The 18466-nt window shown below is 45.2% G+C and overlaps 1 protein-coding gene across 1 annotated transcript in view; it reads right to left on the bottom strand.

The window, feature by feature from the left end:
• The window catches only part of LOC126260444 (uncharacterized), a 50315-nt gene extending 34687 nt beyond the window's left edge, over positions 1–15628 (bottom strand). Inside the window, exon 1 of the mRNA XM_049957773.1 lies at positions 15305–15628. Coding sequence (XP_049813730.1) covers positions 15305–15628 — 324 coding nt within the window. The remainder of the gene's footprint in view (positions 1–15304) is intronic.
• Positions 15629–18466: the final 2838 nt, after the last annotated feature.

Genomic DNA, 18466 nt, shown 5'->3' with positions numbered 1-18466 from the left:
AATGGCATTATCCCTATACACGGCGGAAATGTTTCTGGTTGCATCCGCTGCTGTCACTCCTCTGTTGAACTCAAACACAAGAAAACGTCGGAAATGTTCCAATTTCTCTACTTGGCACTCCATTTCCTAGCATCCACAGCTCCACCCAGTATATCCAAATAACAAAGTGACAATATGTAAATTCAAATAGCAGCAGTGAACTGCTCATAAAAATGACAATGGATAAATAAATCCATAGAAACTGGAATACCAACGAACAAAACAAAGATAGTACGAACATATGCGCCAATCTAATACTACTCTTTCGATGCACTTATTTTCTATGCTACTTGTTCTTGCTCACATTTTTGTCTTTATTCATTATAAATGTCACTAGTGTATGTCAAATTTATTAACTGTGGGTAAAATGTTATTTTTTATATAAAAGGCACTGTAATATTTTTGTATTATTCAATATAGTTTCACTACTGCGTTTAGTAAGTAATCATTCACAGTACTCGGTACATTGCATATAGGGTAAGCAATTTCAATTTTTCAGTCATTCAGGAGCTCAGATTGAAAATATTTAATCTATACACACGACAGACACATACGGCATGCATCTCTGAGGTCTTGCAGGCAATGACCTCTTCGCCTGATACCATATCGAGGACATACTCGCTGATGACGGGGGTCACCACCTACTATTGCGATTTGTAACACCAGATAGAGGGCCATAGTGCCGCAGTCCACTCGCTAGTTATGTGCTGGATAACAAATCATCCACCTCCTCGCTGTGGAGTTAGGGAATCACCGCCTTGCTCGTGTATTTCTTGCTCACCGAACGTCACAGCATCGAAGATTAGTATGCATCCGTTGGACGCTTAAAGTGTGGAAGAAGGTCGTCTGGACTGATGAGTCACGGTCTACGGTGGTATACGACATTGAGAGAGTACAATGATGATGATGTTGATGATTATGATTATGATGATGATGTTTTGGTTTGTGGGGCACTCAACTGCGCGGTCATAAGCGTCTGTACAGAGTCCCAATTTTTTTCACAGTCCAAAATTTACGCAGACCGGTCTAGCCATTGTCACGAATGATGATGATAATGAAATGATCAGAACAACATAAACACTCAGTCCCCAGGAAGAGAAAATCCCGTGATCCAGAGGCAGCAATGCTAGCCACTAGACCACGAGCTGCGGACGAGAGAGTACGAGTTTGTTGGTATCCACACCAGGTGATGGCTACCGCTTGCCAACCCCGCACTGTTAAAGAAGGGGATGGAAGTAATCTGGTGTGAGGGATATTTAATTGTGATGAAATAGGACAGCTGATACGTCTGCAATCTCTAACGCCGGCTAGTGCTACAGAGCTATCGACGGGGCATCTCAAGTTGGTACCTTAGTGACAGATTTTCAGAAGGCTTTCTGACACTGATCCTTACAAGCGGCTTCTAATCGAATTTCGTGCGTACGGAATATTGTTCCAGTTGTGCGACTGGAGTCGTTTTCTTGCAGAGCGATCACGGTTCGTAGTATGTGACGGGGAGTCATCTAGAGAAGCCGAAGTGATGTCTGGGGTTCTTAATATATATGAACTACATAGTTTAGAAATCGAACAGCCCTCTTAGACTGTTTTCAGATGATGCTGTCGTTTACCGTGTGGTTAAGTCATCAGCAGAACAGACCAAATTACAAAATGATTTAGATAAGATATCTTAATGGCATGAAAAATGGACATTAACCCTACTAAAATTTTGTCCTCCTCATAAGTACTCAAAAAAGATCAGTTACATTTCAGCTACACGATGAATAAAACAGATTTAAAGCTTGTAGATTCAACTAAATACCGGTTGGCTATAATTAAAGTGCAGCTTCTCAGTGAAGTCCAGTGTATGGTAGTGAAACTTGGTAGATATGCTAATGCTTTAATGCAGAACCGATTTACACCGGAAAAAATTAGTTTCAGTTTTGGCCACCAGGTATAAATCTGACGCTGTGAGTGGCAAGAAAGGTGTATAGAAATGTTTCCATGTGTAATGGATTACGAACGGTTCGTGGGCAAGAAAGGTAAAACAAGTGAAAAAAAATGATTTGATTTCATTATTAACTGCCACTTACACAATTTCTTCAGTATGACCACGAGAGATGGTGACGAGATACTGCAAAACCACGTGCTCAAAGCAGTTCTAGTGGAATCTGAGTGAAGTGTTCCTGTATACTGTCTTCAGATAAGGTAGAGACCGAACGTGTCTCTGGTAAACATGATCTTTTAGATATCCCCAGAACCAATAGTCACATGGACTCATATCAGATGATCCTGCATGCCATACATCTGGAAAACTTCTGGAGATAATACGTCCGTGGAACGTTGCATTAAGCAGATCTTTCATTGGGCGAGCGACGTAAGATGTTGACCTATCTTGCATGAAAGCAGTTGCACGCTTCTAAAGCAGGAATCACAAGCTGTACAGGGAGGTCACGATAGCGCGCAAATGTCACGGTACACATGACAGGTCCCTGGGGATTTCCTAATATCCCGAATTCGGCAATTATGTTTACTCACTGTAACTTGTAGTATAAAACGTGCGTCGTCACTCTATACAATATTGCCCAGCCACATGTCATCAACTTCGATCCGTGCCAGAAATCGAAGAGCAAATTCAGAATGCGCTGCAGATCATGAGGTTGCGTGTGCTGCACCGTTTGGATCTTGTACAGGTGCCAGGGATAGCAGTGTCTTTAACACTAAATTCTTCTAGAATCTTCATATATAAATGATGCTCTAAGCCCCCCCCCCCCCATTCTAACTCCGACTTTTGCTGTTGCACATGGATTAAAAAGAAACGCGAACTGACTCTAATCGACCCTGCAAATGGAGTAGAAAAGAGTTTGGCACCTGCAATAATTTAATTTGATAAATAAGTTAAATAAAGGAAAGTTTCATTAACGTAGTGAGAAATGAAAGGGTTGCTCTACCGATTAACAGAATGACAGTTCTGTCCAAAATAACAATGTGATTTATTATGACTAAACTCAAAATAATAAACAAAACACATGAAACTTTTACAATACATCAAATTGGCTCAAATTGGATACTCAAATATTTGCTGTGAAGGTGAAGTTGTCCCTAAACTAGATTGTGACATTTATGACGAAGTGGTATGTGGAGCCAATTCCTTGCAACTCAAATCTTAAGAGAAACACACAGCCAACCCAACATTAATTGCTTCTACAGTAGTGAGAACTCAGACAATGAACACCCAAGACAAAACAAAGTTAGAAAAAGACGAACAGGCACGCTCTGCTGAGCTCTGATTATCACCTAGGAAAATCCCTAATCTGCCGGTGCTGCGGACATACATTACCAAGTTGTCTTCTTAACTGCAAGAACACGACCTGGCGTACCGGTGGCGATGGCTGGTTGCTTTGACGTCCCGTCGTGGTGATGATAATGTCGCGAGTATAGCCCGAAACAAATTATACTCATCTGGTTGTTCCAGACTAAAGACTTCCTAGCAATACAAATGCGCCTCTGAGGGAGACGAAGATGGCTTCTCACACAATCACTGACGGTACAGTGATTGATTTTAACAAGCGAAGTCACACAGTAACTCCGATACAGTCAACTTTAGCCAAAACTGCTCATGACAGACAACATAGGCCGCTTGTACGCAGAACGCTCAATTGCCAACTGTACTCAGAAAGTTACGTTGAAGTCGGAACTTCAGCAACTTCGTCAAACAGTTGCAATTAAATAAAAGTATATTAGACAGCCAACGGAAGGCAGGCTGTCCAGAGCAGCGAGAGCTCAGTCTTGTAACCTACTCCGACCGAAAGGCGAGAGCCGACCCTTACAAGAGCACCCGTACAAACCGAACACAGAACATTCCCGACCCCACGACAGTGGCCGTGGTTAAACGTTCCAATAAGCAACTCGAAAACTGGCGGGAAATTCCACTCTATTGCCGAAGCACTACCTTTCCACCAATGGAGATTCTTGGTGCCAATTTCTGCGCCGATTTTGCTACGTCACGGAGCTATGCCCTGGGCAAGCCAATCACAGTTACGATTTTGCAGAAAACGCGGGAATTTGCCCGCCAAGACTGCCTGGGAACACAAGTCTTCCACGCCTCGCTGGTAGCCCGCCAGAAACGGTTTCCACTAAGTTTCTGCGAAGTAACGGAATTTCTAGCCCAGCTGCTCCATCAGGCCCCTGTGGGCGTGTCGCCGCCGCTCTTATGACAATGTCGGCGTCTGGAAAGCATTCACTCGACTCCCTCACACCCGTCGGCTTAACCGTCTCATGATCAGCAGAGCCTGCCTGTCACCGGACCACCCGGATGACGAGAGACGCTGCGTGGGAAGTCCGCACGTGAATGAATAGCGGCTTTTCACCGCATGAAATTAGAGAGGAAGATCGAATTACTCAGAGAAATATGAGAGGGACTTTCCGTTCTGTTAACCATTAGATAATTTTCGTGACACTGCACGAGCACCAGCACCACCTGGAACTAGTGCTGCATGGTTAGTTACGGCAACAGCAACCTCGTCAGTAACTTCAACTGTGGTAGGACATCTCTTCTTCCCAGCGCCACACCAAGCTCACCCGTTTTCGAATTTCAGCTTCATCTTCTTTAAACCATTTAGTGACATTGGGCCTCTCCTCAGACCTTTCAGTCGGCGATACTCTCTCAGTGCAGGAGTGTAATTCAAAAAATGGTTCAAATGGCTCTGAGCACTATGGGACTTAACATCTGAAGTCATCAGTTCCCTAGAACTTAGAATTGCTTAAACCTAAATAACCTAAGGACATCACACACATCCATGCCTGAGTCAGGATTCGAACCTGCGACCGTAGCGATCGCGCGGTTCCAGATTGAAGCGCCTAGAACCGCTCGCCAACTGCTGCCGGCTAGCAGTGTAATTGCTGCCGTTCACACGAAACAGTGCTCGGTCTCTCTTATTGACAGCCATACTGTTCACTCACGTTATGGCCCGTCAAATGACAGTGTGGATGCCATATCATCACACAGTATCCAGCGCCGGATTTGCACCTGGTGGCCAAAACTCGAACTAACTTTTCCCAGCATATATCGGTTTCGCATTAACGCATTAGCGTATCTAGCAAGTTTCGCTGCCATACGGTAATTACACCGCACAGTGGACCTCTGTGACTAACTGTACTTTAATTATTACCATCCAATACCTAAGGACAACTTAAATTGGAAACATTACATAGACAATGTTGTGGTGAAGGCAAACCAAAGACTGCATTTGTTGGATTACATGGCAGCTTTTACCAGAATTGTCGCATAATCTATTTAATAATCCAATACGCAGATCCGACTAGTAAATTAAAATCAAATCAATGATGCTGCATGAAAACTGAGAGCAATAATAACAAGTGCCAATGATTGCAATTCTGTCTCTGTCTCGTTTCCTTTAGGTACAGCGATCGCTCCTTGTATTGTGCTGCAGCTGGCTGGTGAAAGTCGACAGTCACAAGGGGAACTGGATGGATCATAAAAATATAAGTGAGGAACACATTGAGAAGAGTGCTTTGCAAGCGAGGTTGCAGTCCGTTATAGTTTCATTGTGTATGAAGTACAGAGAATGCCTTTTAGCAAAGATAAGATCTGAAGAAAAGGAGGAAACATAACACTGCTAGAATGGGACATAGTCATTAGGCCCAAAGGGGTCTGAATGGAATTTTTGTTCAAAATTTAGTAAGGAGACCTCTGACTGGCTCATAGTAATTATTTTGGTAGCAGAAAAGAGTTACTACATATGTGTACGTGCGTGCCTACTCATTGGCTGTGAATCTGTCGTATATCGGGGGAGTTTTCCGTCTTGTATCCCACTCTCAGGGAGAAATGTATTTGATTTGTTAACTATGGTATACAAATCTTTAATATAGTGCAGCGCTTCAGCAACCGTGAATTGTTCTGGAATTAAAAAATTCATCCTCCAGTTTCAAGGTAAAATTTTATTAGTTTACCAAGGTTTCGATGCCAGTGATTTAATTTTTGTTGTGAAGAAGATACCATTATTGGCATCGAAACCTAGGTAAACTAATAAAATTTTACCTTGCAACTGTAGGCTGAAAAGAAATTTCTGAACCATGGTATAATCTGTAAAAATAGGCAATTTGTTAACATGTTTATTATTTTTGGTCAGAACTTGGGTGTGTTACAAATGGTTGGAAAGATTCTGGTGCTGACAGAACCAGGTAAGTTTTGTAGAGAAGGATAATAAAAGTGTCACTGAGTACAATATGCTTCACCGTAGAGCGGCAGAGCGACATGTCTCCAACTTAGAACAAAAGTCAGAGGGCAGGGCTGAACTTCTCAGCCACTACTACAACCATCGTCTGTTCTCGTAGATCACTAGAGTGGTAAGCATGGACCATATTTTCATTCAACGAAATGAGGTAAACACGAAGTCATTTAGTTTTCAGCAAGGCTGCGCTTTACTGATCTGACCTTTACAGCCAGATAGTTGCACCCACTATGCGCTTAGGCGAGAGTGCTGGTGTTTGTTCATTATTTTCCGGGACTTTTCTTTAGCACACTAACTTGTTCTGTATTCATTGATCACATTCGTGAAAACTGTTTTATATCGTTTCTATCCCATATATACCTACCTGTGCTAAGGCTATCATTCAAGATTTCAATTTCTTGTTGCCTTGATAATTAGTAGTATTCTTGGCTGAGAGGGTGAAACTTGTTTGACGTCTTTTAACAGTAAATTATATTGTTATGGTGACCCTTAATTTCTTTTGTTAGTTTGTTGGGCCCCAGTATCAATATGTCAATGTGTGGTAAGGTGCCGATATTTCATGGTTAATTGGGCCACCTCTGATAATATAATTAGGGAAGCTGTTTCCCATTGCGCGACTTTGTTTTCGTTTAATTCACATAATCTATCACTGCAGGTCACCGAAATGGATTCTGTAGCATCTCAGTGGTATGCTAAATGCTCACCCGACACATCAGAATTGGCAGAACGCTTGGGAAATGCAACAAATCTACTGAAGAGAGTGCCTGAACTACACTTGACAGTCCTCTTCTGAAGTACAGGGATGCAGTATGGAATACTTACTGAACAGAAGGACGTCGATAAAGTTCAATGAAGAGTAGCTTGTTTAGTATTATCGCGAAAAATGGGAGAGTGTCCGGATATGACTGACGACTTTTGGTGGCATTCAAACGAAGACGTTTTCCGTTGTGGCGACTTCTCACGAAACTTCAATCACAAGCTTTCTTCTCCGCATACCAAACATGTTGTTGACTCACACCTACATAGGGAGAAATGATCATCGTAATAAAATAAATCAGAGCTCGCACGGACAGATTAAAGTGTTAAATTTTCCCATGTGCTGTTTGAGAGTGGAACGGTCGAGGAATGTTCTGAAAGTGTGTGTCTGAACCCTCTGTCAAGTCTGAATTGCAAAGTGATCATATAGATGTACATCCCTCAGACCAATCGTTCATGTGCAGCATCCCACAGGCGACCAGTACTTTCAAGAAGAAAATGCATCTCCCAATCGCTTCCGAGTTGTGAATTGTTTGAGGAACATTCTACGCCCTTAGGACCGCTTGTGTAACCCGCTAGGTCACGTGATCTCAACCTTAGTGAGCAGATCTGACCCCTATTGGACGAGATAAGCGCGCAGGAACCCAGCTCAAATTACTCCACAAAATTGGGGGCAGTGGTTGCGCGATCATGTATGATAATAGATCTCTGGTTCTTTTGGTGTTTTATGACGTTCATGCCATGACACGTAGCCTTCGTGGTACACGCCAGTAGGCTGGTGTGTTTAATACAATTTCTTTAAATGTGGACTGAACGAGTGTGTGGGATAATGTGTTATTGAAGTGAGTGATACTTCTGTGTGGTATCGATGACGTATTGTACTCAGTTGTTCACTACTGGCTAACCTTCAACACTTGGAATTCCTTCTGGCAAATACTGCATCTTTTACTTCGACTAAGTGAAAAGAATAGCAAGCGACTTTCTAATTGCATGTCTAGGGAGATGGCTTGTGAGTGTTCTTCCACACTTTTATCTTCAGCTTCCATCTTCGTCACAAGATTTTCATACATCATTTCGTAATTGGATCCTTTCGTGACATTATGTAGCTTCCAGTTTTCCTGCACAGATGTCGTGCAGCAGTTGTGCCCTTCTCAGGAAGTATCCGAATGTATTTAATTACTCTCTTGCGCGTCAAAATCATTCTCGTTCTTTTTTTTTTCATCTCTTCTGGGCACATCTTCGTTTTGACATTTTATCTGTACATTTTTCTACAGCCTATATCTAAAAATGTCCAGTTACTCCTTTTCTCCTTCAGTGTACATATTTATGAAGCACACAGTGCAATGCACCAAAAGAAACACTATACATGTAATTTTTGTAAATCTGGACTCAACATTCAGGTCAGCGACCGTCTGTTCCTTTTGAAAGCAACCTCTAAAACTGCAGTCCTTGATGTAGTTTATTAAGTCCTACAGTCTCGAAACACATGTGCTACAAAACTCTGTTTCCTGCACATGTACCCCGACACCAATATGGGATATGATCACCATGCTCACGTACAGAGGCCGCAAAACTTGTTGGCATACTCTGGATCAGGTGGTCGAGCAGCTGTTGGAATATAGCCTCTCATTCTTGCACCAGTGCCTGTCGGAGCTCTTGAAGTGTCCTAGGGGTTTTAAGACGTGCAGCGATACGTCGACCGAGAGTATCCCAGATGTGCTCGATGGGCTTAGGTCCGGAGAACAGGCAAACCAGTCCATTCGCCTGATATCTTCTTTTTCAAGGTACTCCTTCACGATGGCAGCTAGGTGGGGCCGTGCGTTATCATCCATCAGGGGGAAGGTGGGACCCACTGCACCCCTGAAAAGGCGGATATACTGGTGCAAAATGACGTCCCGATACACCTGACCTGTTACAGTTCCTCTCTCAAAGACATGCAGGGGTATACGTGCACCAATCATAATCCCACTCCACACCATCAAACCCGGACGTCCATACAGGTCCCTTTCAAGGACATTGAGGGGTTGGCATCTGGTTACTGGTACACGCCAGATGAAAACCCGGCGAGAATAACTGTTCAGACTCGTCCGTGACCATAACCAGGGACCACTGTTCCAATGACCATGTACTGTGTGCTTGAAACCAGGCTTTACGGGCTCTCCTGTGACCAGGGGTCAGTGCAATGCACCTTGTAGGTCTCTGGGCGAATAAACCATGTCTGTTCAGTCGTTTGTAGACTGTGTGTCTGGAGACAACTGTTCCAGTGGCTGCAGTAAGGTTCCGAGCAAGGCTACCTGCAGTACTCCGTGGCCGTCTGTGGGCACTGGTGTTGTACACTGTGGACGTCCCGTACTGTAGCGCCAGAACACGTTTCCTGTCTGCTGGAATCGTTGCCATAATCTTGAGATCCCACTCTGTCGCACACGGAGGGCCCATGCTACGATCAGCTGTGTTGAACTAGCCTCCAGTCGCCCTAGTATTCTACCCCCCATTAATGTGTGTTCTTTGAGCCATTTTCACACCCAGTCATCATTAGTTCGTCTGAAAACGTCTGCACACTTACAGAGTACTGTGACATGCACCAACACACCTCTGCGTATGTGGACTACTGTCACCATGCGTCGACCGCAGGTCAGATGCACCGCTTGGCCAAACCCCGAGGTGATTTAAACCCGCAAACCGCCCACCAGAGCGTTGTTTCACCATGTATCAGCATTATCCTTAATTTATGAGCATGAGTGTAGCTTATGCATAGCGAAGGAAACGAGAGAATATGAAAATCTTGCACGCGTTATCTGAAGGCGCTGCAGGTTGCATAAAACACATTGGTAGGGGCAGCTGAATCACTCCGTGTATATGAAGGATGGAAGATTGGGTTTAACGTCCAGTCGATGACGAGGTAAATAGAGATGGAATACTACCTCAGATGGCCAGGGACAATGCTGGGAATAGGCTGTGACCTTTCCATTGGGGCATACTGGCATTTGCTTAACGTGATCTAGGGAAACCACGGGAAATCTAAATTTGGAAGACCAGACGAAGATTATAACTCTTCTTCTCTTGAATGCGAGTGAAGCTTCTTAACTGCTACTGCACAGTGTTTGGTTCTCCGTATAGATTAAGAACGGCGAATGTCCGGAGCTTCATGGCGTATCTGTTCCCATGAGCATACTCCTAGTGTCTTTGGAGTCAAGACGCATTTCACTTTCTACGCCAGATGCAGATTGAGAGTGGTCCGTCTGTGACTCCAGTAAATACTAATTACTCTTGGACATTGTTTCCATCTTTCCAGTCGCATTATGCATTATGTTTCGCCTTCCATTCCTCAAATCACTCTATGGAGTCGCCAATCAATAAATTTATCTTCCCTTAAAACAGAATGATTAGTGTCTTGCTACCCCGGTTGTAAATTTCTATGTGCGTTTTGTAAATTGTAAGATAAATAAAAGTTAGGTTTAACATATTTTTCAAGGGAATGGATCAAGGCTTTTGTAAACTGGCAGGATGGAAATATTTATTCTGGAGCTGTGAGTGGACGTTCGTTAAGTGTTTGTAACGCTTGCGACTAGTGTTTCCGCAAGCAGACGCCTAGCGAGGAAAAGCATCTATTTTCGGCCGGGGTGATGACTCCGTCTCAAAGGCAGACAGACTCAAGAGAAACAAACAGCTGCGGTAACTGCTCGCCACGCCGCGACCTTAAGTAAGGCATCCTTCGCGGAAATTGACTCTGGTCAACACACACGCGCCGCGGGCGTGCCGTAATTTAACTGCCTCGAGAAGCCTTCGCCTGTCAACAGGAGCGCCTGTTCACATGATCGTTGGCATTGGCGGAGACTGGTCTTGCAGTACGTCCCAGTAGACTCGCTCTTCTTCCTAAACAGCGGTGCTTGAAACTGGTTTTCCAGTCTGAGGTTATCTACAGATCGCTATAGTTGTAGTTTTAATTTGTGTTTGTAGTTTTTTTTTTCTTTTTTTGGTCATCAGTCTACTGACTGGTTTGATGCGGCCCGCCACGAATTCCTTTCCTGTGCTAACCTCTTCATCTCAGAGTAGCACTTGCAACCTACGTCCTCAATTATTTGCTTGACGTATTCCAATCTCTGTCTTCCTCTACAGTTTTTGCCCTCTACAGCTCCCTCTAGTACCATGGAAGTCATTCACTCATGTCTTAGCAGATGTCCTATCATCCTGTCCCTTCTCCTTATCAGTGTTTTCCACATATTCCTTTCCTCTCCGATTCTGCGTAGAACCTCCTCATTCCTTACCTTATCAGTCCACCTAATTTTCAACATTCGTCTATAGCACCACACCTCAAATGCTTCGATTCTCTTCTGTTCCGGTGTTCCCACAGTCCATGTTTCACTACCATACGATGCTGTACTCCAGACGTACAGCCTCAGAAATTTTTTCCTCAAATTAAGGCCGGTATTTGATATTAGTAGACTTCTCTTGGCCAGAAATGCCTTTTTTGCCATAGCGAGTCTGCTTTTGATGTCCTCCTTGCTCCGTCCGTCATTGGTTATTTTACTGCCTAGGTAGCAGAATTCCTTAACTTCATTGACTTCGTGACCATCAATCCTAATGTTAAGCTTCTCGCTGTTCTCATTTCTACTACTTCTCATTACCTTCGTCTTTCTCCGATTTACTCTCAAACCATATTGTGTACTCATTAGACTGTTCACTCCGTTCAGCAGATCATTTAATTCTTCTTCACTTTCACTCAGGATAGCAATGTCATCAGCGAATCGTATCATTGATATCCTTTCACCTTGTATTTTAATTACACTCCTGAACCTTTCTTTTATTTCCATCATTGCTTCCTCGATGTACAGATTGAAGAGTAGGGGCGAAAGGCTACAGCCTTGTCTTACACCCTTCTTAATACGAGCACTTCGTTCTTGATCGTCCACTCTTATTATTCCCTCTTGGTTGTTGTACATATTGTATATGACCCGTCTCTCCCTATAGCTTACCCCTACTTTTTTCAGAATCTCGAACAGCTTGCACCTTTTTATATCGTCGAACGCTTTTTCCAGGTCGACAAATCCTATGAAAGTGTCTTGATTTTTCTTTAGCCTTGCTTCCATTATTAGCCGCAACGTCCGAATTGCCTCTCTCGTCCCTTTACTTTTCCTAAAGCCAAACTAATCGTCACCTAGCGCATTCTCAATTTTCTTTTCCATTCTTCTGTATATTATTCTTGTAAGCAGCTTCGATGCATGAGCTGTTAAGCTGATTGTGCGATAATTCTCGCACTTGTCAGCTCTTGCCGTCTTCGGAATTGTGTGGATGATGCTTTTCCGAAAGTCAGATGGTATGTCGCCAGACTCATATATTCTACTCACCAACGTGAATAGTCGTTTTGTTGCCACTTCCCCCAATGATTTTAGAAATTCTGATGGAATGTTATCTATCCCTTCTGCCTTATTTGACCGTAAGTCCTCCAAAGCTCTTTTAAATTCCGATTCTAATACTGGATCCCCTATCTCTTCTAAATCGACTCCTGTTTCTTCTTCTATCACATCAGACAAATCTTCACCCTCATAGAGGCTTTCAATGTATTCTTCCACCTATCTGCTCTCTCCTCTGCATTTAACAGTGGAATTCCCGTTGCACTCTTAATGTTACCACCGTTGCTTTTAATGTCACTAAAGGTTGTTTCGACTTTCCTGTATGCTGAGTCTGTCCTTCCGACAATCATATCTTTTTCGATGTCTTCACATTTTTCCTGCAGCCATTTCGTCTTAGCTTCCCTGTACTTCCTGTTTATTTCATTCCTCAGCGACTTGTATTTCTGTATTCCTGATTTTCCCGGAACATGTTTGTACTTCCTCCTTTCATCAATCAACTGAAGTATTTCTTCTGTTATCCATGGTTTCTTCGCAGCTACCTTCTTTGTACCTATGTCTTCCTTCCCAACTTCTGTGATGGCCCTTTTTAGAGATGTGTAGTTACTAAATGTAATATATTTGTTTCCTAGACAGCAGAGCGCCTACATCCCCGTAGCAATGGAAGTGTAGTCACCCTATACGGCGTGCTGAACGGTGGTATTATATTTTTCTGTATCTAACTGTAATCAGGTAAGCTAACATAGCAACAATAATAAAAACCTGAGCAAAGTAACTATAGTGCTGTCATTTCATATCCTAGAAGAGTGGGTAATATATATTACATAAATGTAAAAAAAATTACCATTATTATAGCGTAACAGGTGTGAATATTACCGAGCCATCATTTACTGATCCTATAAGTATGAAGGATATTGGAGCGCCACTCCGTAACTCTCTCTCTGCACTCTGTCTAGCGGCCCTGGCGGGCCTGTCGGCACCGACCGACCGCCATGTCATCGTGTGAGCGTTGGTTGCGGCTGGAGGGGATTGGGGTCAACACAACGCTCTTCCTGCCGTTGTCAGTTTTTGTGATCTGGAGCCGCTACTCCTCGGTCAAGTAGCTCTCCAGTTGGCCTCACGAGGTCAAATGCACACTAGTACAGTCCTTAAACCAAGGAAAAATCCTTGTCATTGCCACGAATCGAACCCGGGTCTTCCATATGGCAGTCAGCAGCATTGACCACTCAGCTAAAGGGGCTTTTCTACCAGATCTTGCGAGGACGTGAGTAACAGAAGAGATGAATGTTAGGAACTATCAAGAGAAGCAGAAAAACAATCGTATTGGACCAGGAAACACCCTAGAGACGAAGAGGTGAATATGACTTATAATGAAAATGAAGTATAATACGGCAGTACATACTATCTGATCAAATGTATCGCGACACCCCTGTGTAATGCGGAATTGTCCACTAGATGTCACGATAGGGAAACACGCCAGTACAAAATGAGGCGGGGACTATCACTTTGTCAGTAGGGGAGTAATAGCAGAATGGGATGGTCAGGCAAGCTTCGAACGTGGACTAGTCATCGGATGTCACCTGAGTAACAGATCATCAGACTGATTTGAAGCGGCCTGCCACGATTTACTCTCCTCTGCTAACCTCTTCATTTCAAAGTAGGACTTGCAACCTACGTCGTCAGTTATTAGCTGGGTATATTTCAGTCTCTGTCGTCCTCTACACTTTTTGCCCTCTACAGTTCCCTCTAGTACCATAGAAGTCATTCCCTAACGTCTTAACAGATGTCCTATGACACTGTCTCTTCTCCTTGTCAGTGTTTACCATGTATTCATTTCCTCTCCTATTCTGCACATAACCTCCTCATTCCTTATCTTATGACCCACCTAGTATTCAACATTCGTCTGTAGCACCACATCTCAAAGTCTTCGATTTTCTTCTTTTCCGGTTTTCCTACAGTCCATGTTTCACTGCCATACCTTGCTGTGCTCCAAACGAACATTCTCAGAAATTCATTCCTCAAATTAAGGCCTATGTTTGACACTAATAGACTTCTATTGGCCAGGAATGCCCTTTTTGGCAGTGCTAGTCTGCTTTAGATGTCCTCCTTGCTGTGCCCGTCATTGGTTATTTTACTGCCTAGGTAGCAGAGTTCCTTTATTTACTTCGTGATCATCAATCCTGATGTTAAGTTTCTCGCTGTTCTCATTTCTGCTACATCTCATTACTTTCGTCTTTCTTCGATTTATTCTCTATCCATATGCTGTACTCATTGGATTGTTCATTCCATTCAGCATATCATGTAATACTTCTTCACTTTCTTTTGTGACGGCCTTCGTAGCGACAACACTTCGCTGTAGAAACGGCCTACGAAGTCACCGCCACACTTTTAATAGCGGGCCGACCGGTCCGCTGGAACAGTGAACAGAAAGATGAAAACCCAAACACTCGGATTAAATGAAAGTCGGTACTTATCTTTATTAACGACGACACAGAACACAGTGGTGAACATGGTCTACAGAAATCTGTCTAGTTCGAGTCGGAGCGGCTTGGTCAGCGTCGGCTGACGACAAACAACAACTCTGCTGCGATGAACACACAACTGACTAGCAGGTACACAATTCGGTGGCGAGTATACAACTGAGCGGCGAATCCAGAACTGTCCTAGCGCTCGCGACTCCAGCGCTTAAGAAACCAGAAGCCAGCGGTGGCGCGCGCAGACTTGCGGCGATTTCCTGTATCGCTGGCGCTGCTTATGCGGACGGCGTCCGGACTTTGATGCTGCCAACCTTTTTGGCAGCGGGCTCGGTTGGCATTACTGGCTAGGATATAACACTCCTCCCCCCCCAAATCGCCGCACCGTCGTTGAATAATGACGTGGCGAGCGTCGACGGCGGGGGAGGGGTCTGGCCGCAGACGTAGCAGAAGAGACCGGGGCGGAGACTGTTGTCGGGGGCAGTCCCCAGTCCGCACCCCAGCATTGGCTGCGCGGGGCCTCGGGAAACACCGACTGAAAACCGAGGTCAGGGTGCACGCCTGTGACCACGGGCGCAGGTTCTGGTTCTGGACGCGACAGGGCGTCGGGACCCACGAAGAGAGGCAGCGTCTCTTGACGCTGCGTCGAAGGCTGCTGAGTGGGCGCCGGACAAGGCGCTGCAGTGTCAGACTCCTTGGGGGTGCCCAAGGAAAGCGGCTGCAGGACAGGCTGCACAGCCACCGCTTGGGAAGGCGGCCCGGCTGAGGGGTCGACGTCCATCAGCTCCGAGGGCGGTGGCGACTGAAGAGGGACCGCAGGCGCCGGAGCGACCACCTGGGGCGCTCCCGGATGAAGCTGCGCGGGAGGCATCAACGGGACGGGCTGTCGGCGTGGTAGCGGCGACGGCTGCTGCTGCTGCCCTGGGGGCGGCAGCGAAGTCGGAAGGCGCGGCTGGAACCCGCCGCGGACCAAATCTGTGGACAAAGAACGAGCGGCAGAATCCGGGCGGCCAGCGCGGCGCAACTGGTTCTGATGCCTCCTGTGCACCCCAGTAGCACCTTGAACAGTATCAAAACCGCGACCCTGGACACTTATCACGGTACCACGTTCCCAACGACGGCGACCGTGATAAACTCTGAAAAAAAACGGCGTCGTTGCGCTGAAAACGCGTGCGATGCTCAGAAGCGGCGGGTCGATCCGGGGGGTGCAACAACCGTAGTAGGGTGCGATGACGACGGCCGTGGAGAAGCTCCGCAGGCGAAGGGCCGTCGCGTGGCGTGGTCCGGTACGACGACAGGAACGTGATGAGGGCCTGCTGACGAGAGTGCGTAGCACGAAGGCGGTCCATATGATCCTTGAATGTGCGTACAAAACGTTCCGCTGCACCATTCGATTGAGGGTGGATCGGCGGAGTAAGAACATGGCGAATGCCATTGGCAGAACAAAAACTTTCAAATTCAGCAGAGGTAAATTGTGGACCATTGTCAGACACTAAAACTTCTGGAAGACCCTCAATACAAAAAATTGAAGTCAACGCCTGTATGGTTTGTGCAGACGTTGTAGACTGCATGGGCACAACAAACGGAAAATTACTAAATGCATCTATCACGATGAGCCAACGAGAATTCCAATATGGACCAGCGAAATCAATATGTACTCGCTGCCAGGGACCGGCAGGGCGTGCCCACTCAAAATAGCGTTGAGGCGGAGCAGCTTGGTGTTCGGCACACGTCGAACAATCTGTAGACATCTGCGTAATCTGCTTATCAATGCCGATCCATGTACAATGACGGCGGGCTAGCTGCTTGGTGCGGACCACTCCCCAATGACCTTGATGCAACAAGTCGAGGACCTTGGATTGGAGCACTTGGGGAACCACTACACGAAGCTGGTCATTCTCGGTGCGTAACAGCAAAACTCCGTGCGAAACAGACAACAGATGACGTTGTGGATAATAGCGACGAACCACAGGATCCGATATGTCCTTTGCCTTGGACGGCCAACCACGTTGAACAAAACGTAATAGTAAACTCAGATGAGGATCCGTAGCTGTCTCACGTGCCACCTGACGATAATCAATCGGAAAATCCCGGAGGGATTGATGCTCATCGGCGTCAATCTGATGGCAAGAGTCGTCAGAGGAATCGAAGACATCATCCGCAGCAATCGGCAATCTAGAAAGCGCGTCAGCGTTTGCATGCTGAGCTGTAGGGCGATACAGTATCTCATACTGGTATTGTGATAACAAAAGAGCCCAACGTTGTAGTCTCTGAGCTGTCCGCTGAGGAACTGGTTTAGACGGATGAAACAGCGACGTCAGGGGCTTGTGATCTGTGACTAAATAGAATGGTCTACCATAGAGGTAGTGATGGAATTTTGTGACACCGAACACAATAGCCAACGCTTCCTTGTCCAATTGGCTATAATTACACTGAGCTTTGTTTAACAATTTAGATGCGAACGCAATAGGACGTTCGATGTTACCGACTCGGTGAGACAACACAGCACCGAGGCCGAAAGAAGAAGCATCACAAGCTAACACCAGAGGCTTGTTAGGGTCGTAATGGACCAGACAACGATCATTCAATAAAGCCTCTTTAAGCTGCTGAAAGGCTGATTGGCAATCAGTTGACCACACAAACGGAACATTCTTACGGCGGAGACGATGCAACGGTGCAGCAATCTGTGATGCATTAGGTATAAACCTAATATAATATGTCAATTTGCCAAGAACTGCTTGCAATTCATGCAGATTGCGAGGGGCGGGCAAATCACGAATAGCTGCTAAATGTGACTGGGAGGGATGAATGCCTTGAGCATTAATAACATGACCCAGATACTCCAACTCCGTAAGGAAAAATGAACATTTATCGATGTTGCAACGTAGGCCTGCCTGAGACAACACTGTAAACAAACACTCCAAATTACGGAAATGTTCAGCAGGCGTCCGACCGGACACAACAATATCGTCTAAATAGTTGCAACACGATGGCACATTAGCCAAAAGTTGGGACAAAAAACGCTGAAAAACAGCTGGAGCTGACGCACAACCAAAAGGCAAACGCAGAAAACGGAACAACCCCAACGACGTGTTTATGACAAAATACTGTTGTGATTGCTCGTCGAGGGGTAATTGCAAATGTGCTTCACGGAGATCAATTTTGGAAAAGAAACGAGCTTCTCCTAACTTATCCATCAGCTCGTCCGGTCTAGGTAAAGGAAAAGAATCAATGACAGTCTGAGGATTAACTGTCGACTTAAAATCAGCACACAAACGTAACTTGCCAGACGGTTTCTTTATAATAACTAAGGGAGAAGCCCACTGGCTCGCTGAAACGGGTTGAATAACACCGTCGTTTTGCCAACGACGAAGTTCATCTTCTACAGGTGCCCGGAGGGCGTGAGGCACTGGACGAGCACGAAGAAATCGAGGCTGAGCATTATCTTTTAACGTAATATGAGCGGCAAAGTTCGCAACACAACCGAGTTCGTCTTTAAATATGTCACTGTATCGGTTACACAAATCGGTTATGCTGTCTTGAGGAACAACAACAGAATTAAGTGGCAACACATTGTCTTGGACAGACAGGCCAAACAAGTCAAAACAGTCTAATCCGA

Source organism: Schistocerca nitens, chromosome 5 (genome assembly GCF_023898315.1).
Source record: "Schistocerca nitens isolate TAMUIC-IGC-003100 chromosome 5, iqSchNite1.1, whole genome shotgun sequence".
In the NCBI taxonomy this organism is placed as follows: Eukaryota; Metazoa; Arthropoda; class Insecta; order Orthoptera; family Acrididae; genus Schistocerca; species Schistocerca nitens.
This window is presented reverse-complemented; position numbering and strand designations above follow the sequence as displayed.